Below are 23,331 nucleotides of genomic sequence, written 5' to 3' on the forward strand. Positions count from 1 at the left end.
AGACAGAGAAGCCAAAATGTGCCATTTCGTGTTTTTAGGAGAGCTGTCAATCGACCCCCAGTAGTGCTTGTGAGAGGGAGACAAGTTTCTAAAGCTGCTAAATCTCTACAGTGGTTGAAACCTAGGAGCAGAGAAGTTCTCCTTTGAGAAGGAGGGGCTCAACAAATCTCTGACAGGCAAAGGTTTAATATCTTGGCGTCCTTTTCATTCATCCTGAGAGCAGCACAAATCAGAGTTTTTAAACACACTGATTCAGTGGGACTAAGCTGGCCTTGTGAGATTAAGCCTATCTCAAACAGCAATTCTGAACATTTTAGTGAGGACAGCAATTACTTATTTCATCAGCTTTCCAGGACACTTTATGCATATGATAGAGAAGTGAATGAAAGCTTAAATCATCATCATCATCATCATCATCATCATTATTTAAAGTCCCATTGCATTTTATGTAACTTTGACTAGAACAAACTATAAAAGTATTTGTGTTTGACTATGAGTATTGTTGTGGATAGTGTTATCTTGTTAAGCCCTGCACTAGCATCCAAAGGCATTTAATATACCAGGTGTGGATTGATACCTTTTGAAAAGAACATTTGGTTCAGTCCTCTATGTAACAACACTGCTGGATTTACTTTTTAAGTTTACTTATTGCACTTATATCTGACCCTAACCCTAAACCTATGTGAATATCTTTGCATATTATTCAGATAATAACCCTGTGAAAGTTTGGCTATTCTGAGAAATGATTATCACAGAATCTGGAGGCAGAGCCTGCTGATCTTTCAGAAAGCCAGTCCAAATAGTCAGAGGACCTCTGGATTGGTCAGAGAAAGAAGGAAACCATTTGTTTTCTGCTCACATAGACCTCATCCTTACTAGAGGATGCTGGGGAGTAGGAAATGGGCAGCCACAGAACAGAAAGAGGACTATCTTGTGCCATGTGTTTTCAATTTCTTTTCTTTTAAAGAAATCTTGCTCATAGGTTATTCAGAGAGTCAGCTGCTGAAGTAGGAATGGGGACAGTCATATGCTAGTCCTCCCTAAGGCTCCAAAGCTGCCTGGATGACCTTGGGACAAACACTCCCTCACGCCCCAAATCAGGACAGGGCTCTAAAATAAGCCAGCTGATAAACAAAACCCTTCATTACATCGTGCACTGATAGTGTTGCTGTGAGAACTAGGCAGGTGCAGTGCAAAACAAGTGAACTCTGCAAAGAATCCAAGAAGAACAAAACATGAAGATAAAATAACACCTATGCAATTATGTTATTTGCACCTCTATTAAATGCCCACCAAGAGAAGCTCTAGGGCAGGGGTAGGCAACCTTGGCTCTTTTATGACTCGTGGACTTCAACTCCCAGAATTCCTGAGCCAGGCTGGCTCAGGAATTCTGGGAGTTGAAGTCCACGAGTCATAAAAGAGCCAAGGTTGCCTACCCCTGCCCTAGACCAACTCCTCTGTGAAGGCCCATGTAGAAAGAAAACCCTGAGGAGGAATGCAGAATTAGGAAAGGAAGGAGGAAACTCTACCTGTTCAGTCTGAAGATCACTTCTTTCTTCCAAATACTTCCTGAAGGGGTTTGGCTGGACAGGCTCTTCTTCTTTTATCATTATTTTTGCTTTTACAGTTGTTGGTCGGATTACCCCAGGCTTTGTCTAGTAGTGAAGAAAGAACACAATATAGAAATATTAAATAAGTCATACACCGGAATGGCAAATGTATAATGTTTGAACCAATGACAAAGCATAGATGAATGTTTCTAATACACAGTAGAGACAAAAGGCTGTATAAAATATATATCTGTGCCAACTTTAACAGAGACAGTATATAGTACAGAGAGTTTGATCTACCAAGCAAGAAGTTCTAATCCAGATTTTTGAGAGCACATGCCAAAAACTGAAAACACTAGCCAGAACTGCTTCTGCTTTTTGCATTTTTTATCACTGGTTCAGATCATGGGAATCCCCAAACTATTCATTCTTCCTATGTAAATCAGATGGATCATCCTTCTATGCTGGTACTTAAAACAAAGCACATTATCCCTGAGAAGTTTCACTATAGCATAATGGTTAACTGACTGGGCTTTGACTAGGGAGAGCCAAGTTCAAGTCCACCCTCAACCATGAAAACCTACTGCATGACTTACTTTTAGCTCATTGCTATTCTTAGCCAGACCTACCTCACAGGGTTGTTGGAGGTATGCCTCCTTCAGCTCCTGGAGGAAAGGCGGGATATACATCTAATGAATAAATAAAGTAAAATGAAATATGTAATAGCTATAATTGTGCTTCCATGCATCATGCAGGGGGCTACCACTGATGGCCTGGGCATCAAAAAGAGGCTAGGTCAGAACTATTAATTTATGGGAAAGATAAGAGAATACAGAATATTTCCTGAAACATGAGATCTTCTATCTCTCTAATTAGACTTGTACAATATAATAAAAGTATGAAAGATGAAATGAAACATGAAAAAAAGTAAAGGTAGGAAACAAAAGAAGTGAAAAAAGAAAGACAACATAATTTTGACCTCTGTCCTTCTTTCTATCAAGTATTTGCCATCTTGCTCTTTCCCTCTCCCTCTTTAGCTCTTTCTAATCCCCAAATTCAAAAAAATAAATCAGTTCTGTCTTTTCTTCTTTTAGCAAAACATCCATACAAGACTTCCAGTCTTTTTGAAAGGTTTCTTCTTCTTTTGTGACTGTTTATATCAACAGAAGTGCCTGGAACCTCTCCCTACCCCCACGAGTGCTCTTATCTATACCTCAAAATATCATCCAGTCTTGCAACAGAGGAGAGTAAAAATAGACAGCATGATAAAGTGGAGGACAAATGGATTTTGTTTCCAAAAGCCATAATTTAGTTTTTAAGGAGATTAAACTCTACCATGAGAATGAAGCCTCATCACACCTATGTGAGTTTTGTTTCGTTTGTAATATAGAAATGTTAGGGCTTCTGCTAGAGTTTTTGTTTCTTTCTTACCATAGCTATCATAACCGATCATGATTGGGAGGCAGGGGTGGTCAAGAGTGAGAAAAAGCGAAGGAAGGGAGGTGTACATGTCCCAGGATAATGTTGCAGGATCCAATCTGAGTCGATCATGGTGACCAGAGGTTTAGTCTTCCAAGCTTTTAGTTGCACGCTGGAGCCCATCATCAGATATTCTGGAGACAGAGAAGTTCTCTGATGATGGGCTCCACATGAGCCCGAAAGCTTGGAAAAATAAGCCTTTGGTCACGGTGACTGATTCAGATTGGATCTTGCGGTATTAAAAATATCCAATGTGGCCCTAGTGCCATAGGTTGCCCACCCCAAGATAGCAAATGGTGATGCCCCAAGTTCACTGCACTGCCATACTTAGGATTGATCTGCTAAATATTGTTAATGAGTATCACAAGTCATCCCTTTCTTTTCCATCAAAAGAGTTATTCAAGATATACAGTACAGAACATTGTTGAAGGAAAAGTCTTCATCATGGTTCAATCCAAGCCGGGAATAAACAACATGGTGACTGCTTTAGAAAGAAGGTTGCAGTATATTGAAAAAGAGAGCCAGAACAGAAAGATGGCTCTGGAAGAAAAGAGAGAGCACATGTAGGGAGTGGGTTTTTATACCCTCTGGGGCTCTTGAGGTTGTTTCTTGTTCCTGTTTGAGGCTTTGTATTTCCTGTGACATGTAATTTGACCTGAGTCTGAGTGTGCCCCTTTGGCATCTGTGGGTTAATCCTATTATGTCCTGTCTTAGAGTTTGGGTGGGGTATGTAGATTTTAGGTGTCTTTGTCTTCCTAAGCTTCTAGCTGGGGGCCTCCAACTTTCCTGGATCATTTACATCTGCATTTCTACAGAGCTGGTTTCTGCTTGGGAGAGGGAGACTTGAGGATATTAAGAAAAAACTGGGCATGCTTTTCTGCCTCTTTAATATTTCCTTCTCTAGGGGGGACTGACTTCCCACAACATGTATGTGTATATGTGAGTTTTGGGGTGTGAGGGAGAGAACTGGAATTGGATTTCAGCACAAAAATGTCTGAAGAGTGCAGTGCTCTATTGGAGCCAAACTAGTACAATTCTTAGCTTCTTCTTCTTGTGCCATATCCGTTATCGGACGTTGGCGATCATGTTGGCGATCCTGTTTTTATCAGCAGCCGCACGAAAAAGTGCTGCTGAGTTTTGTCCAAACCAGTCCCTTAGATTTTGAAGCCTTAGCACACATTAAAAATTGAGAGCTTCACATAACTGAGGATAATACAGAATAACAGAGCTGGAAGGGACCTTGGAGGTCTTCTAGTTCAACCCCCCCTGCTCAAGTAGAAGATCCTATACCATTCTGGACAAGTGGCTGTCCAGTCTCTTCTTAATTAGGGATGACCCTACGCATATAGCCAGACATATAGTTTCTAGCAGAGCTAAATTATTTCAATTCCTCTTGACTTGGAGCATTCTTTCTTAAGGCAGTTATGATGTTAAGGGAAATAAGTCCCCAGAACTTTTTCAAAATCATAATTCTTCCTGCCTGCTTTGATGCTACATCTTTGTTGCTGTGTCACTCACAGTTTTGTATTTATGTGGAATTTTTATTCAAATCACATGGAGTCTGAGAATGTGATTCACGGTCAGTCGATCTAATTAATATTCTGAAGAGGAAAGGAGACATCCAGAAACGTACCTTTTGTGTCTCAGTCACTGCAGGAGCCGTTAAATAGAGATTGGCCTGGAACAAAATATTTACAATATTAGCTCAACAAAAAGAATCTTCCATTTATATCAGGGAGAATTACTTATATTACATAAGAAGAGAAGATTCATTAGTATACATTTCTGTGCCCATCTTTGTATTTTCATTTTGTTTTGACTTGGTTTGAGCATTTTTTTTGTCTTGAGAAAAACACTCCAAACAGGATGACTTTCAAGCAGAAAATGAACTGAGGGGCCAGATGTTCTTTCTTTCCTATTTTAATATAAACAAACAAAAATCATCACCATATTGTAGAACCACTTCAGATGTAAGCAAAGAGGAAAATATGCTAAAAAGAAAAAGTATGCCCACTAATAATCTAAAGTATTCACTGCAACGCCTTTAGATTGTAGACATACCAGAGATGAGACCTATTTGATAGAAACGTTCATATTTATAATAAAAAAATATAATTCTCTCTTTGTCTACAGCCCAGATTTATTGTCTTTTCTTTGTTGTTCTTTGTTGTTAAAGCTTTGAAAGTCACAAACACAGATTAGTTTTTCCCAGATTTTGCCAAGTCTTATATTAAAGTATCATAGCTGTCATAGTCTTCATCTGCCACTAGGTGTCAGCGACTATTTGTTTTACAATTTCCAAAATGAACAATTATCTTTAGAATGGGAGTCTTAACCATTCAAACAATTTTAGATTTATCCAGATTTAAGTTTTAAGTTTCAGGTTTTATATTTATTTCACTTCCATATATTTTGATCCTCCATAAAAAGATTAATTTGCCACTTCCATTAGTATAAGGGTGAGGCGGAAATCCCCCTCCTTCCCTTTTGGAGGTATTTTGCTTCTTGGGGATCTTTTCCAGGAAATTAAATGTAAAATAGAAAAGAGAAGATCGAATTCTTCACCCAGTTTCAAGCACGCTGTTCACAGTTGTGCTGGTTAGTGCTTTTGGACTTCAGTTGCTAGTAGCTTGGGCTGGTCGATGCAATACGGCCAGCCTTTCTCCTGTCGGGTTAGAAGGCTTTCCCCAAGTCAAACAGAATGGCCGCTGCTGTTCCAGAGTCGCTGGAGCACCCTTCTTTCTTCATCACCTTTCTGGGGCGACTTAGACCCATTTAGGGTCCCCAGGCAGGATGAAATTAGCCGTGGGGGTGCGGAGAATCCGCAAGCCCGTGACCAGTCGCTACCGTGCAAAACTGGAAGTCCCCCATATTTATAATCAAATAATCTACAATTGTGTATGTCTTGCACAATGATAGTGACAATATTTCAGCAGAGTGACAGAATAATCACTTCTATGCCGATAACTGATTATAGGGGACCAGCATAACATAAGCAGACGAAAATTTGTTATTTCTCTGTTCTCTCTTTTATTGACTAAGCAATACAGAAAAAAAACAAATCAGCTGTTCATTGTTGCTCTTTGGAGCTGTCCATCAGAAAAATCAATTATAAATGACTATGAGGTTCATTTTACAACATAAGTCCCTCTATTTTGAGAGTGCCCACTGCTTGAAGAGTGGTGCAAATCACATTTGGTGTAAAGATATGAATAAGAAGTCTTGTTATAAAATTAATAACCTGAGTATGCTGAATTTTCTCATGTTACCTAATCATGGAACATTATCCTATCTTGAAATATAGTCTTCGCTTAACAGTGGTAATTGGGACTGGCAACTCCACTTCTAAGTGACCTGGTCATAAAATGTGACATCACATGACCCCACCAACTCACAATGACAGTTGTAGCAGTTCCAGTTGTCATCATTAAGTGAATCCTGCATGGTTATTAAGCACAATGTTGCAAGATCATCATTTGCATTCTTCCCTGACTTTGCTTGTCAGAAGCCAGCAGCAAAGTTTGCAAATGGCAGTCTTGTGATTGTGATACACTGCAACCATTGCAATTGCACACCATGATTGCCCAAATTGCAATTATGTAACCACATGGATGCTGCAATGGTCACGGTTGTGAGGACCAGTCATAAATCTCCTTGTTAAGTGCTGTTATAATTTTGAACAATCACAAAAGAGTGGTCATTCAATAGAAAAACCTACAGGAGATATGATTTTCTGTTTTAACTCACCTCACCATAAGCACTCGAGTGCTTAGCTAGATGACAAAGGAATCAATAGCTCTGTATCTTTCTCCAATAAAACTATCTTGCTAGACCATTGATTAATTACGGTATATTTCTTGGAAATAAGCATAGGGACACAGATGAATATTAATCATATTGGGCAGAAGTATGAACTAAAGATGGATTTGAGAATGTTTATCATCATTATGTCATCCTGGAAAAAGTTGGTAAGAGTTGATATTGATTTGATGACATTTAATCAATACTATAGTCGTTATGACATTCTACATTCTTTTCTCTTCACTTTCTTGTTACTCACATTGGCTCCTGATGACTACAGGAGACGGCATTATCATAAATGGCTTCTTCCTAGAGTTTCTCTTAGCTCCTACCTATCAATCACTTACTAAGTAAACTTTCTATACAAAGCTTTAATATAAAATGAGCATTACTGGGTCTGTGATGCAAAACTTCAGACAACGCTTCTGTCAAACCTTCAAACACTGTGGATTGCAGCCATCTTTCTTCGTTTTTCGGTTGCCACAGCAATGGGAGGGGGGAGATGCATTCTTCTAGTTTAGTCATAACAATAACTTTCTTGTGGGAACCAAGGTCAAGCAGCTTAAGTGTTTGGCGGGCTGGAGCTACCGTTAGAGAGCCCGCCAAAGGTGTTAATTGGGGATTGTGATTTATGACACACTTAGGGGTGGGGAGTTCAACTTTTACTTTGTAACCTTTTGGTGGGGGACTTTCAGTCTTGGTTTCACCTTTGTTTGTGCTGATATTATGTAGCCATTAAAATTGTTCTTTGAGGAAAGCAAATGCCTCAGAGTTCTTATTTCTACTGGTCTCATCTATTGGAACCATGACAACTTCTAGGACGACAGCAAATTGAGTTTTCTGTATGTCTTTGCTGGTATTTTTGCAGCTCTGGTTCTAGGTTTTTGTGGACACCCTAATGAAATTCTTTACTAACGCCTAATACAAAGTACATCAAAGAGAAATTAAAAACCTTTATTTATTTATATTGATTTTTTTCCACCTTGTTTTTCAGCAGTTTGTTATTGATACAAGGGGAAATTGCACTTACTATCCTTTTATTTATCTTTATTAAAATTAAGTGGAAGAAAATCCAACTTTCTTTGAACATGTCTCCTCCATGGAAATTTATGATGCCAGCTGCTGGGATAGAGATCAATAAAATACAAATGCTTTCCAAAATGTGCACGTTCTTCATTCCTCAGAGATGGATTTCTGTCATCAAATCCAATAGATGCAAAAAATATTGCAATCCTAACTCACAATGTCAATTTGAATGCAGCATCCTTGCTTCTAACCAAATCACAAGATGCTTTGATCAGTGCTTGATTCAGAATGAAAAGAGAAAGAGAAAACAATGCTATTCTCAGCTCTAAAAGGTCTCGGCCTAAACCACAGTGTTTTGGAGACTAATTATTCAAATATTGGAGGCAGAGAGTTCTCTATACTTGCTCAGAAGTCCTCTCAAATGTGGCGTCCTGCTATTAAAAACAGATGTGAAGACCATATTATGAAGATACTTACATATTTGGTTTCCCGACCAGCTGGCCTCTGTGGAGCAGTAGACATCTGCAAGGAATCCAACCACATCATGTTAGAGCAGTTTGGCATTGTGCAGAAAACTTTTTTTGCTGAATTGTTATATTTGGGCACTGCTGGAATATGTTTTCCATTCCCACCCAACAGCAAAGACAGTAAGTAAAAGACAGTAAAAAAGACAGTAAAAAAGATGTCGAGACTCTAGAAAGAGTACAGAGAAGAGCAACAAAGATGATTAGGAGACTGGAGGCTAAAACAAAGGAATGGTTGCTGGAATTGGCTATGTCTAGTCTAATGAAGAGAAAGATGAGGGGTGACATGATAGCAGTGTTCCAATATCTCAGGGGATGCCACAAAGAAGAGGGAGTCAAGCTATTCTCCAAAGCACCTGAAGGCAGGACAAGAAGCAACGGATGGAAACTAAGCAAGGAGAGAAGCAACCTAGAAGTAAGGAGAAACTTCCTGATAGAACAATTAATCAGTGGAACAACTTGCCTCCAGAAGCTGTGAATGCTCCAACACTGGAAGTTTTTAAGAAGAGACTGGACAGCCATTTGTCTGAAATAGTATAGGGTTTCCTGCCTGAGCAGGGGGTTGGACTAGATGACCTCCAAGGTCCCTTCCAACATTGTTGTTGTTATCATTATCATTATCGTTATCGTTATCATTATCAAGGAAGCTGTGCATTGAATCAGAGACATGCAAGAATACACTGTGCTTGAACAAGCCTATCCTTTTCTCTTATCCTCATCTGGCTGTTATATTGTTTTTAAAGTTTTATGAGTTTTACTAAGAATGCAAGGGACCCAAAACGCCAACATATCCGGAGGAGGTAAGAATAGTAATGAGACAAAGGCAACTAGCTAAAAAGGGCTGCACCAAAACTCGTTATAGAAAAACCTCTGAACAACTGAAAGAAAATAAACCTCAGAAAAACAGGACTTTCCGAGTTACAAAAAACAAAACAAAACAAAAAAGGCATGTAAGCCTACCCTGCCTCTTAAATCAACAATTGATAAGTACCATATCTTATTTGACTGTGATTCTGACAAGGTCTCATCCTCTGATAAGGATTTAACTGTAATAGACAAAGCCAGAGAAGCAGTCAGAATGGAATCTGAGGCTGATGAACTGAATTCCAACCTATTAGAGCTGAACACAGAAATGTCCTTAGTTGCAAAATAATCACCTGCTTATGGCCCACACAATCTACATATTGATCAGCTGTCAGAGGCTGATAAAAAGCTAGAAGAAATAAAAAGGCTAGTAGAAGGAGGATTCCCTGGCTTTGTAAAGGAAGGTGGTGAGAATGCCAATGCAAGTAGTCCTTGAGTTGCAACAGTTCGTCTAGCAACCGTTCAAAGTTACAACGGCACTGAACAAAATGACTTATAACCATTTTTCACACTTATGACCCTTGAAGCATCCCCATGGTCATCTGAATTACATTCAGATGGTTGGTAACCAGCATGTTACAGTATTTATGACAGTTGCCATATTCCAGGGTCATGTGATCACCTTTTCCGACCTTCTGACAAGCAAAGCCAATGGGGAAGCCCGTTTCATTTAGCAGCTTGGGTTACTAACTTATCAACTGCAGTGATTCACTTAACAACTGAGGCAAGAAAGGTTGTAAAATGGGGCAAAATTCACTCAACAAATGTCTCACTTAATAGCAGAAAGTTTGGGCTCAATTATAGTATAGGTCGAGGATTACCTGTACAGGGGAGAAGACACACACACACACACACACACACATACACAGTGAAATACAAAACTGTGATCAGGACAATTCAGAGCTTAGCACTGAAGGATCATTTGAAACATAAGTACTAGAAACTGAAAAAAAAATCATATTATACAAGTAGTCCTTGACTTATGACCACAACTGAGCCCCAAATTCTTGCTGCTAAGTTAGACATTTGTTAAGTGAGTTTTGCCCCGTTTTACGACCTTTCTTGCCTGCAGTTGTCAAGTTAGCAACACGGTTGTTAAGTGAATCTGGCTTCCCCATTGACTTTGCTTGTCGGAAGGTTGCAAAATGGGATCACATGACCCCGGGAGGGGCACTGCAACCGTCATAAATATGAACCAGTCGCCAAGCATCTGAATTTTGATTACATCACTATGGGATGCTGCAAAGGTCGCAACTGTGAAAAATGGCCATAAGTCACCCTTTTTCAGGGCTGTTGTAACTTTGGATGGTCAGTAAATGAGCTGTTGTAAGTCAAGGACTACCTGACTTATGATCCACATAAATAGTCAAGGACTACCTGATTTATGATCCACATAAATAGTCAAAGAAAAGGCCCATGCTGAAATTTGCCCTAGTTACTTCGGTGTAAAACCACACTGACAGAATTGACGGAGACAACAAGGCTCCCACACTGCCAAGGCTTTAAGAGGCTTGTGCTGTTGTTTCAACAACTCGTATTACCCCAAATGCTCTTAAGCTTTTTCTACAGAGCTTTGGGATCATGCCAACTGGAGTATTTTAAAATATCTGTGCCTGCCACTCCTGACTCCTGGGAAGCTTGCCAAGGTGTAACGGGAGGGTACATCCAGGAAGGTTTCTGATAACATTATGCACATAATATTCTTGGGGGGGGATCCATCAGGCTGAAGGAGGAAGTTTGGCTCAATGCACCACTTACTATGCCTTCTCAGGAGGAGCTAATGAACTCAATATAGGACGTTGATGATAGCAAATTGAGTTTACCAACTATTATCATAACCAATTGGATAATGACCACCAATTCATTAAAGGAGATTCTACCCTTGCATGTCAGGGACATACCTCTGCACCCAAATAGCCAAACCTCTGCATCTGGATCATCACCATGTTCTCTAGGTGAGATTGCTCCACCAAGCAAAAAGAGGAGATGCCTCAATATAAATCAAGGAGAATTAAGATTCCCTACAGAATCCTTCACTACAAATCATGGGTCAAGAGGAGGATCTCATGCAGAATTTCCCGTGCAAATCACTTCAAATCCAGATGCTTTTGGTGATGAAGAAAGATTCTATAGGGCCAGTTACATCCTTCGACTTGAGACATAGACCATCATCTACTATTTTCATGTAAATGATTCAATTTCTTTCAAACTGTCTGCAGTGCATGTAACCTTAGCGTTAAATATAAATTGATTTAGACCTCTTGTCAAAAAGATCAGAAGATGCTTCCTTATCATCTTTTTTCTCTTTCTGTTTTATTACTCGCCGTTCTTCCTTGTTTTCTGCTTTTCTAATTTTGTATTGTTTTTATCTTTTAAAAAAATTCTTCAGTGAAAATTATATTATTTTTTTTTAAAAATAAAATACTGTTCTATGTTATTAGAGTGAGCAAAATGAAAGATTAGGGAACTGGCGTAACCACTGAGTAAGGTTCACACTGGAGGAAACTCTGTGTGGTTTTCTTTAGTCTTTGCAATATTTGAGTTTCAATGGGATTTATCCACTATCTATTCTATGACTGCCCACCTTTTCTCAACCTCGCTGGGATGGCACTGAAGGACTCAGGTTGGAACTAGGAAAGTTTGTTAAAAAATTGCTGACACAGAAAGTTGCAGCTGCGATGAGTGTAACAAATGGTGGGACACTACTGCCTAGCAACAAGAAAGTTGCTAGAAGGATGCTAGCTAAGGCATATAGATATATAAACTTTGGTAACCTCTAACCCAGGGGTCAAACTGCCCGCCCACGGGCCGGTTTCATCATACCGGAGCTGCGCCCACCCCATTGCTGGCAATGGCGAAAAAGCTCTGATACGTCGCGCGATGTCACGTGACGTCGTGAGTTTGACATGCCTACTCTAACCTATTATAATAGTAAAAGACCCACCTCTTTTGATAAGAAAACTTATTAACATAAACATGTATGAAGAAGGAGGGCAAAGTAGAAGAATCCAATCAAAAGAAACATGTGTGATTCTTAGGGTATTAACTTCCTTAATCATAACTGTGTAAAAATTGTGCTTGTGCATTGTTCGAGGTCTTGGCTCCTTTGAGGCTGAGACCCTTTTACTGGAGTACTCCAATAAAAGAAACTGGGAAAGCTATTCCTTGTGTCTGATGGTCTATATTGGCTTTGGCGCCAGGCTAGGACCCATTTTGGGACAACAGCGCCACCATCATGAAGTTCTTAGGCCTTCATTCCTGATGCAGCAGGGTTAAACCAAGTATCCAGAAGCCACACATACAAAATAGACACACATACATGCAGCATGGTGATGATGCTCTGACTAGATAACCCACAACTCATGTTATTGCCTGACTGCCTGGAATGTAAGTTACCACTGTATTTTGTATCTGTATCTGTAGGGGAGATAGACTTCATATGGGCAAGTTGTATGCGGATGTACGCAGCATCAAAACAACAGCAGGGGGAATGTTGGGAAACTAGGATGTACATCTCCCTTTTTACTACTTAATTTGAACAGTCACGTTCACAGCCCTGTTTCAACAACAGCAACAAAAAAATACTATGGAGACATTTGCGGGGGGGGGGGGTGTAGATTTTCATTAGCATTCTTATTCACTTACTTTGCCTGTACTTGAATCGAGTATGTTCTTCAGGGAACTTGGAGAGGAATTACACCGGCGCTGTAGGAATGGATTGAGAAGAAAAGGTGCTCAATTAAAGAGCGTGAAAGGAAGCACCCAAGCAAGCAAGTGGCTTTAGAGGTTAGCCTACCCTGGCCAAAGGCTCTTGCAAGGCTTCATCAATAGCAGCGCAAAGTTCTTCCGTTTGTTGCCTGAGTTGGGCAGGCGAGCACATCTGTGGGATTTGTCAGAAAGAGAAAATAATTTTCTCCGATTCTCAACTCCAGAGATTAAACATCTATTAGCACCGCCTCCGCCTCATGGGACCTGCTGCAGCAGCTACAGGGAGTCCTTGACGTACGACCATAACTGAACCCCAGATTTCCATTGCTAAGCAAGGTAGTTGTTAAGTGTGTTTTGCCCCATTTTACGACCTTTCATGCCACAGTTGTTAAGTGAATCGCTGCCTTTGTTAAGTTAGTAACACGGTTGTGAAATGAGTCCAACTCCCCCATTCGGACTTTCCTTGTGAGAAGGTCACAAAAGGTGATCCCGGGACACCGCAACCGTTGTAAATAGGAGCCGATTGCCAAGCATCCTAATTCTGATCACATGGCCATGGGGATGCTGCAACGTTCGTAAGAGTGGAAAAAAATGGTCCTGAGTCCCTTTCTTCAGTGTTGTTATAACTTTAAATCGTCGTTCAACAAATGGTTGTAAGTCAAGCACTACCTGTACTGAGATGAGCTCCACTTTGTGCAGCTATTAGATCTGCGTTGCACAACGTTGGATGACCACCAGGTGGCACATAGAATTTTGGTCTCTCTGTTGCTTTTTGCTTAGTGGCCATCAGAGTTTTTGCTCCTGGTACTTTGGAAATCTCCTTGGCATTCTTGTCTGGATGGTCCCCTTTCTCAAACTTAAAGACTGGGTGGTGCCGTGTAGCACTTCGAAAGCTGCAGACTTAGTTTCTTACTGCAACTTTTTCCCCAGCTAAATGCTTTTGTTGTTGTTGTTGTTGTTTTCTCCAACTTTCCATATGAGTTTTCCATCAAGAAAAACAAAAGCCAGGAGATTCCTTGTTGGTGTGCTTTCTGCATTTCATCCTATTAAGTATTTGGTAGTTTGCACAGTCCATTGCTCCCCAATGAACCCCATATCATTGAGATCATGACTCCATTCCAGATTTCAAATAGCTGCTTTGAATCAAATCCATTTTAGCAGCACACTTGAGCAAGATGTTACTGAACTGATGTACAACAAAGAGATTTTAGACCATCTCAGAAGGTCCCAACAACCACAATGGGTTTTAACACATTACAATTGCTTATTGATCAGGTACTTGCAATCGGTCACATATGCAGCCAGCATCTGCATAAGCATCTTGTCTTCCCCTCCCCACTCCAGTTCATCCCAATTTAAACCCTACATCATTTTAGCTAATCCATGCAGTTAATGAAGACAGCTGGAGCTCACTAAAGCTTATGCCTTTTAATAAAATGTATCCATTGGAAAAGATGCAACCAATTAAACCTGATTTTGGACTCTCCTCTTCCTCCTCCTACCCAAGCAGATTATTTATTGTGTGTTTCTACAGCTGTGCAGTGCTTTCACTTCAAAGGCCAAATGGTGCTTCAGTGCTCATATGAGCTCACCGTGAAACAAAAGGAGTCCTATAGGATTTGGCGGAAGGTTGAGGGGTGGAGGCGTCTTTTCTTAGGACTGCACACTTGCTTTCATTGCACAAGTTGCTATGAAAATACTAATCCATTCTCTGAAGCACTTTTTCACTTTCAGGTCGAAAGCATTACACAGCCCAGTGTGTTATCACCTCCATGACATCCATAGCAGGGTGCAGCCTGAAGCAATTATTTCCCTATTCAATTCTGATTATGGAAATTAGATGATAAAGCAATATGACCAAAATGAAATGAATCAAATAAGAAGGAATTAAACACAGAGAAATTAATTGTCACCTCTGAATGTGTATCCAAAGTTCTGTCCTCAGCATCTAGCTCTGTTTTGATTTGTTCATCGAGTGCCTATGGATTAATTCATATTATTCTGAGATTAAGACAAGATAAGACAAGAATAACAATAACAATGCACTTATATAATCTCTGCTAAAGTAATTTATATCATATCCTAGTCGACTATCCAAGCATTATAAACATATATGCATAAACAACAGCATAAAACTAAATAATTAAAATAAGCTCATGTCCAACTCATTTTGTTGGTTAAGCATCTGATTTATGAACACACACATATATCTATGGGAGCCAAGGGAGTTCCATGGGTGTTAAAAAAAGTTATGATGCAATGTACAAGTGATGACACGTTCTAGACCAGGGGTCTTCATACTTGGCCCTTTTATGACTTGTGGGCATGCTGGCTGAGGAATTCTGGGAGTTGAAGTCCACAAGTCATAAAAGGGCCAGGTTTGAAGTCCCCTGGTCTAGACCATCTGAAGTTTCCAAGTGCTCTTCAAGGACAGGCCCATGTAAAACACCTTGTAATTTTTCAAAGAAGAGATGTCTAAGAACTAGGTAACCATGAAGTGCCTCCTGATCTAGAAACAGGCCCAACTGGTGCACAACATGTGCCAAGGGTCTCCTGGCCATGGCTACCACCTGTTCCTCAAGCAGTGCACCTGGACCGTCCATGGTCATTAAGTTGCACCATTTTCTAAAACCTACAGCAACTTATGATTCTGTAACCACAACATTTGAGAACCTTGGAATCGCCTAATATTGCTTTTGTCTAAGGAATACTCAACAAATGCCATTCTGGCAACCAAATTCCTGATTCCTTTGGACACTATTTGTCACATAGTAGAATAGACTACCTTTATTGTCATTGTGTAACTCACAATGAAAATAAGTTAATTAATGAATTAATGAATTCACACTTTATATTAAGCTTGTTGAACTATGGTTTATGCTTAATATATTAAGCTGTAAATCATGTTTTGCAAATTGCAGTGGCTGGTTCCATGCATAATACAAGATCAATGAACTACATTTTAGGCAAACACAATGGGGATGCCACACGCTAAGTCAAACTATGGTGTCCTCTAGCACTGCCTAAAACAGCAGTACGTTTTTCATAATGGGTGACTTGCTAGATCAGCCTTGTTAGTGCAGTATTATGGTTTCTTGGCTGCTAAATATCCATCTGATTTTATAGCTACAACCAAAATAAGAGCTTTATTTATATGTGATTGTTGAGCTGCATTTTGCTTGCTGCTTTGCCCATTTGAAGGCTTGATTTGCTACGGTATCGATCAGCCTACAATCTGACGTTTGAAAAAGGCTTTCTATACTAAACTTCAGCTCACTGTGAAAGCTCATCATCACTACTTCAACACAAATATGTGCCAATAACCATTTCTTCTGTTGTAGTCTCTGCCTCGGTCTCATTCCCGAGGTCACAACTAAAGCAGAGGCATTTAATAGAGGCATAAATTGTATTTAACCCTTCTAGTTTTTCCTTTCTAATTGCCATGGATATGATCTAGCATGTTTTATCAGTGTGATCAGGGATGAATTTATCCGAGATTCTAATGACCGCTTATGGCTGTTGCAGATATGCCCCTTCAAGTTGGGAACAGCCTCCATGATTCCTTTGGGTTGGGCCACAGGGAAAATCCCAGACCTGGCTTCTGTGGAGGGATTAATTGTTATTATTTATTTATTGCATCCCTGCGTAGTGACTGATCAGTGTTTTCCAAGGTGCTGGGTCAATCTTTTGCAAGGTGCCATATAAACATGGGCTTAGCAGTGTTTGAAAAGTACTAGACCTGTAGAATAAAGTTTTAATGCCTTTTAGAAAGCCTTCTGCTGCCTGTAAGGTTCCTTCAAACTGAGAAAGACAGAGGAATTCTACCAGCTCACGTTGTTGATGTTTGTCACGTTTGGTTGCAGGATTTCTTTTATTCCTTTTATTGTGGGAGAGGGATGTGTCGGTCATTTTGCCCATGTGTTTCCAGTTGTTTGTCATCAATGGCACCTTCTGCTTCTCACTTTACCCCTCTTCCGTCCCTGTGATCTGCCAGACAGGCTATTTTTAGGTACAGGTTCAGCCCTCTTGCAGAAATAGCTAGACTAAGAAGCCATAGGCAACTTGGCTGGTGGCTCATCGTATTGTTTGAAGCATCTGCCTATTCTCCTTCCCTTCCCATGTTAGGGAGAGTGATCAGTGGTTGCTTTCACACTGGTAGGTGATGATTGGTGGAAGAGAAACTAAGGCAGGGCAAACCACCAATTGCTTTCCAAAGATGCTTTTTCCCGAAAGACAATTGGATTTCCTTGTTTTTTTTTCATTGAAAATGTTTTGCTTCTCACCTAAGAAGCTTCTTCAGTTCTAGTTGACTGGTGGGGAATGGAACGATTTATATTCTTTGCAGTTATCTGGTCCTTAGTAAGCCATTAGTTCTCTGAGAGTAGTCGAGGCCACTTGGGGGTTTATCTGTATCCTCAGAGTCACCCGAATCCCTCCACTCCTCTCAAGAAAGGCCAGTTGCCCTTGGAAAAAGCATCTTTGGGACAACCATGACCTGGATGATTGACAATCTCCATAGACACCAATTGCTTTCTTTAACTTGTCTCACATTAAAAGAGGAAGGAGAGAAGTAACCATCAGTGTTGTGGCTGAATAGGACTCAGCAATCTGGGCAGAAAATGCTTTTCTGCTGCTTCAAAGACCAGCAAACAGTTTTACCACAGTTATCTCCTTCTGGCCTTAATTTTAAAATTAATATTAATACCAGCACATACCTTTGAGCGCCCAACTAACCTTCTGTTCTAGAAGCAGTGTGTTTGTTGGGATGGCTGCAAGTGTCTTGTAGCTTGCATTGATCTTGTATGACTGTAAATCATAATCAGAAACAGGAAAGTTGTGGTAGTATTAAAATTAATTCCTTTAAGACTTCAACATGAATGCTGTCTTAGTATAAAGGAGAAAAAAAGTTACACATTAAAATGATCTTCTGCCTTTTTAAAGTATTGCATGTCCATCTTAATGCCATAATTTATATCACAGGGTTCCCATCATAATTTATTCCAGAGGTTGGATATGTATTCATATATTTTAGTCAACACAGAGACATTTTTCTTTCTGTCCATAGAGGTGACATATTCAGTTACAAGCTCACTGAGACCTCTTTGAAAAGAGATGGATGATCACCTTTATGGAGTAATTTTCCTTAAACTATCTTCGTGTGAATCTCAAACTTGTTACCCAAGTAACAGTACAATATCCAAACTGAGAAGGAAAGGATATTCAGTGAAGGAACAACTTTTTGCCTTGTTGTTAGCTCTTCCACTATTCCATTTATTAGACAATACAAAATATTAATCAATCAAAATATTTCAGAAACTGCCTGGAATAATTTCACTCTTAATTCAGCCCTCAGAAAAAGCGGGAATTTTTTGGCCACCCTTTAATAAGCTTCTATGCTCTTCTTAACAACTAATATGGTGTTCTGCAAAGCTATTGTAACAAATTACATACATGTTTTCCTGTGGTCCCCGCTTTCCTTAGTTAGGGCCTCCCTTCCTTTTCAATTGTTTCTGGCATATTGTAAAGCACTGAAATGCAAATTTAATTTCTCGTCAATCATCATTATTCTCGTTCTCGCTTTCCTTGCTATCCCCCATTTTGTCTCCCCAGCATGACAAGAAGTTTAGTTATCAGAACCAAATGTTAGTAAGTCTTACCAGACAAAGTGGATTTGGCAGCTCACGGATCTCCCTTGTACAGTCATTTGTCAGCATTAAAATCAGCACTAAACTGCATTTGCTTTACATTATTCTTCCCAGCTTACATTTCATCCTAACCCCTGAATAAGAATTTTGACTCTGCAGGGCCCCTTTCAATAAAGTTGGAAAGCTGGGATTTAATTAGGAATTCTGCATGTATAAGCTGCAAATATGATGGGAGAGCTTCCATCTTTGCCTAGCTCCTGCCCACCTAGCCATTTGAAAGCATACAAATGCAAGTAGATAAACAGGTACCGCTTCAGTGGAGAGGAAACAGCTCTCTGTAATGTCATGGTGGCCACGTCACCATGGAAACCTCTTCAGACAGTGCTGGCTTAATGGCCCTTGAAATGGAGATAAGCACTGCCCCCTATAGTTGTTTATAACTAGCGGAGTAAAATCTGCAGGGACCCCTTTCTTTCTTCTTCTTCTACATGTACAGTATATTAGTAGAACCATACCATTGACACACCACATTTACAGTATTATGTCTACTGTCACAGAAGTACTGCAGTATTACTTACAGACAAGAGTTCAATGCACAGCAAGAGGCAGTATTATTATTACCACTCTCCCAAACCATGACATTTCACTGTTGCGATGACAATGAGCTAAGTATGGAGCTGGAGAAGATTAGATCCTACTGTGGATCCCATCAGCCAAGGAATTTCGGCTGGTGGGATCGAGTAGAAGAGCCTTTTCTGGCACATTACCCAAACTATGGAACATCTTGCCACAGACCCCTCTCTTTTAGCCTTCAGGATAAGCTTTAAAACTTTAAAAATGTTGTTGAGCATCCTTATCAACGGAAGCTTTAACCACCTGCAGAATAGATACTGGAATGGAATAGCAGTCAATGCCAAATCACTTCATTGCAGTAAAGGGATTTCTGAAGTGGCTTTTGAGAGAGCTATCCAAAAAGGGGAGATGGGTTGTTTGTGTGGATGAAAGAGACATTTGTATCTGCAAATTTGGATCAAAAATAAGGTAAAACAACCCTTTAAAGATAGGGATGAATGCACGAATAGGATGCAATTATTAGCAGTGATTTATTACAAACTAGCATATGCTATGATTTATATGAAGATCTGATTTTATATGTAAATATTTATAATCAGTAACAGATTGAAGTTAATTTTAAGCCTTTTCTGAAGTTAACTGAAGTTAATTTTAAGCATTTCCACAAATCAAAGTTAATTCCTACCAGCAGCAATCATTGTTTTTGATTAAGAGGATCTTCCAACCAGCCCCCCCCTTTACCGCAAACTTGAACCTCAGTGCTACATGAGGCAACAATCAAAAGACCATTTCCAGAACATGAGGGTGCAGCATATTTACATGAATTAAACCAGTACAACCCCCTTAGCTCTTTCTTTAACTGATGAACACAGACTGACTTGTCAGAGTCTCATGAATAAAATATTAACAGAGAAAGAAAGAGAAATACTCTCTATATACAGGTAGTCCTCAACTTACGACCACAACTGAGCCCAAAATTTATTTTGTTAAGTGAGAAATTTGTCAAGTGAGTTTTGCCCCATTTTACAACTTTTCTCACTACATTTGCTAAGTGAATCACTGCAGTTCTTAAATTAGTGACACGGTTATTAAGTGAATCTGGCTTCCCCACTGACTTATTTGTCAGAAGGTTGTAAAAGGTGATCACGTGATCCTGGGACACTGCAACCATCATAAATGTGAGTCAGCTGTCAATTTACATTTCACATTTACATCTGAATCTAAAGCATGTGACCACAGGGATTCTGCAACAGTCACAAGTGTGAAAAATGGTCCTAAGTCACTTTTTCCGGTGCCACTATAACTTTGAACAGTCACTAAATGAACTGTTGTAAGTCGAGGACTACCTGTAACTCGCCTGTTTATAAAATTTAATTATTCTGAAACTTTACAAGCATGCTAAAAGATAATATCTCTGGCTGCAAACATGTAAAAAGAGTTAATTTGGAAATCTGGAAAATCAGATGTGGAATTTAAGGTTTACAAATACAGAGATACATACATATCCAGATTACCATAAATCTTTTTAGCATAGATGATTTCTCCCCCCCCCCCACATACACACACACTAAAAATATGATGAAATCATTTTGGTTATATGTTTATATCCGTGCTTGAGAAATGTTTCACTATCACATTTCCACTGTTTTCTCAGATGCGAAAACATTACAAATGCAATGATGTCTACATTTACAATTTTCTTTTCTTTGGGTGCCATTTTTCTGGAACAGAAATGGGAAAAGGATTAGAGGAATAGAAAGAAGCCACTAGATAGAATACCTGAGGAGTCTTATTCTCACAATCAGAAGGCAAGGAAAAGGACAGCGGTGAGCTAGTCTCCCTTGATCTTGACAACTGTGGGCAAGGAGAATGCTTTCTGGCCAGGGATCTGGGTGGCGTGATCACTGGGGACTTGTGTCTTGAGCAGGGCAGGCAAGTTCTGAAGTTTGAATGAAGAGGGGATGCGTTTGTCTGAAGCAAAGGGGAGTTGATGTTACAGCTTGGAGGAGCAGATGACGGTGAATCTTGGTGATAAGAAGGCCAATGAGTTGACAAATTCGTACCTCGGTCCTTCGCAGAGACACGTAGCAAATGTTCTTTAGGCTGATTACTAGAATGCACAGGAGCTGCAGAGTAAGACAGTTTTTGTGCTGTGGGAGAAACTGTGGCCCTTTGGTTGACTGCAAGGGTTGGGGTTGGATGGGACTTGGCAGTGAAAGTGGGAGAGCAGGTGCGTACTTTTGTAGACTTCTCAGGCTCTCGTGTTTTGAGGACCCTTTGCCTCAAAACATGGGGAGGTAAGGAAAAACTGGTCAGTTTGGGTTTTAACAGAGGGGAGACAACTGTTTTCTTGTAGGATGAAATTGTGGGTGACAAAGGACGCAGTTTGTCAGGGGAACATGTCCCGGAATCAAGCGTCCTTTCAGGGGACGGAGACCAAGTTTGAAGGGTAGGACTGGACTTTGAGGAGACCATCCTGTCCCTTGGCGTGCTAGAAAGCCCTGAAGAGTGACCTTCATCTTGGTATGGGGAATCTGACCTGAAGATAGAAAACTGTGAAGCAGCTTTCTTGGGAGTGGGAGGGGTAGTTTTAAATTTCTGCTCAATTGCCAGAGTTGAAGAATCGAAAGAACTGGGAGAAAAAGTGGCAGGACAAGACGCGGGAGAAAATGGCCTTTTTGGAGAAGACCCTGACTTCAGAATAGCAGTCAAAAGAGAAAGTCTAGTTGGAAGAGGAGATTTAACTCTAGACACTGGCGGGTTGCCACTTAAGGGCATTTGGCTACAGGAGCTGTTTGCATCATATATATTTGAGGAGGATCCGTGTGGAGAAGGTGGCAGTTGGGTGGGACTTGGTGATAAGACGTGTGTTGTAATATGAACGGGAACCTGGGGCCAAGGGGCCAGTTTCTTGGGAGGAAGAGGAGAATAGGCCTGAGGGGACGAGCCCGGAGGAACATCCGCTGAAGTGAGAATCTGTGAGGGAGGACAGGAATCCTTGCTTAATGGCCGTGGAAAAGAGGTGGATTCCTTTTCGGGTTTGTGAACCTGAACATTGTGGGATAATTGAGCATGATCTGCGAGGCTTTCAAATGAGGAAGGGAGTATTTTCGGTATGGAGGAAGGCAAACTGGAAGACGTAGCAGACTGGAAATAGGTGGATGTCTGGTGGATGCAGGATCCATTTGCAGACCGCCACTGGCTATGAGATTCTTGGTGAGAAGAAGCCTGGTGGCCTGGAACGGCCAGTCCGTGTTCTACTTTCAGATTAGTTGGAGAAAGTAAGGGAGCAGCAGGTGATTTATGGGAAAGGTGATCAGAAGCAGACAGAGGAGAAGTTAACTGGAGGGGGAAAAGAAAAAGGAGAAAGATTAGAATCAAATCTGTAATATCTGCTGAGCTCTTTAACCAGGAGACTGGCTGTCTTAATTTGCAGTATTAAAAAGCAGGGTGAGATGTTAAAGGTCTGGTATTTAATTTTAAACTATTCACGTCCATTTTTATTAGCATAAAAGAAATTATCTGTTTCCCACAGCTGTTGCACAATTGTATCATAACTTTGCAAAAATAAGAAAGCATTTACAATGAAAACAACTCTAAGAAGCGAACCGAAAAGGCCCTCCCTCTCCCTCTCCCTCCCCCCCCCCATGTTTATGTGTATATGTGAGTCTGCGTGAGCTACTCATGGGTCAGAATGCTTCCTTTCCTGAAGTACGGAAATGGAAAAATATTATGTATTCAATTTGCATAACCTCCCATCTCAACAATGACCCTGGGCATTACCTGAGAGGGTTTGTGTGGACTGGCTGAACTGCAGGAAAGGTCAGTGTGTTGTTGCATCTGTGGCACATTCCCCTGTCCTTTGCACTCATCACCACTGGACACATGGAACACAGCTAAGCCCTCGGAACTTTCATGTCCGTAGCCGTTGCCCAAAATAGCCTTTGTATCTTCATCTGAGTCGGTGATGAGAACAAACTCAGCTTTGAAAAGATCCTTCCCATCCATTTTTCCTCCCTTTGCCTTGTCTTCTTGCAGATTGAAAAGTTTGTGCTTATCGTTGGGGCAGCTGGCAGCTTTACCAGTTCCCTTGTTTCCCCTTCCTATGGCAAATGACTTCTCCACTTCCTTTGTTTCAGTAATTACTTCATTCTGAAGGAA

At 40.4% G+C, this 23,331-nt stretch overlaps 1 protein-coding gene across 1 annotated transcript; it reads right to left on the reverse strand.

Annotated features, from left to right (window-relative positions):
- Positions 1 to 1,529: 1,529 nt before the first annotated feature.
- Positions 1,530 to 23,194, reverse strand: MLIP (muscular LMNA interacting protein; the record flags this gene model as incomplete). The annotated part of the gene is made up of 9 exons (XM_015826118.1): positions 22,954 to 23,194; positions 20,950 to 22,512; positions 17,687 to 17,758; positions 14,866 to 14,931; positions 13,041 to 13,124; positions 12,890 to 12,949; positions 8,334 to 8,378; positions 4,663 to 4,707; positions 1,530 to 1,655 (listed from the first exon to the last, which is right to left on the reverse strand). Coding segments are annotated over exons 1-9 (2,286 nt in total), but the record flags the coding sequence as incomplete, so codon positions are not given.
- Positions 23,195 to 23,331: the final 137 nt, after the last annotated feature.

The sequence above is a fragment of the Protobothrops mucrosquamatus genome, unplaced genomic scaffold (assembly GCF_001527695.2).
Source record: "Protobothrops mucrosquamatus isolate PMUCROS unplaced genomic scaffold, P.Mucros_1.0 scaffold2966, whole genome shotgun sequence".
Taxonomy (NCBI): Eukaryota; Metazoa; Chordata; class Lepidosauria; order Squamata; family Viperidae; genus Protobothrops; species Protobothrops mucrosquamatus.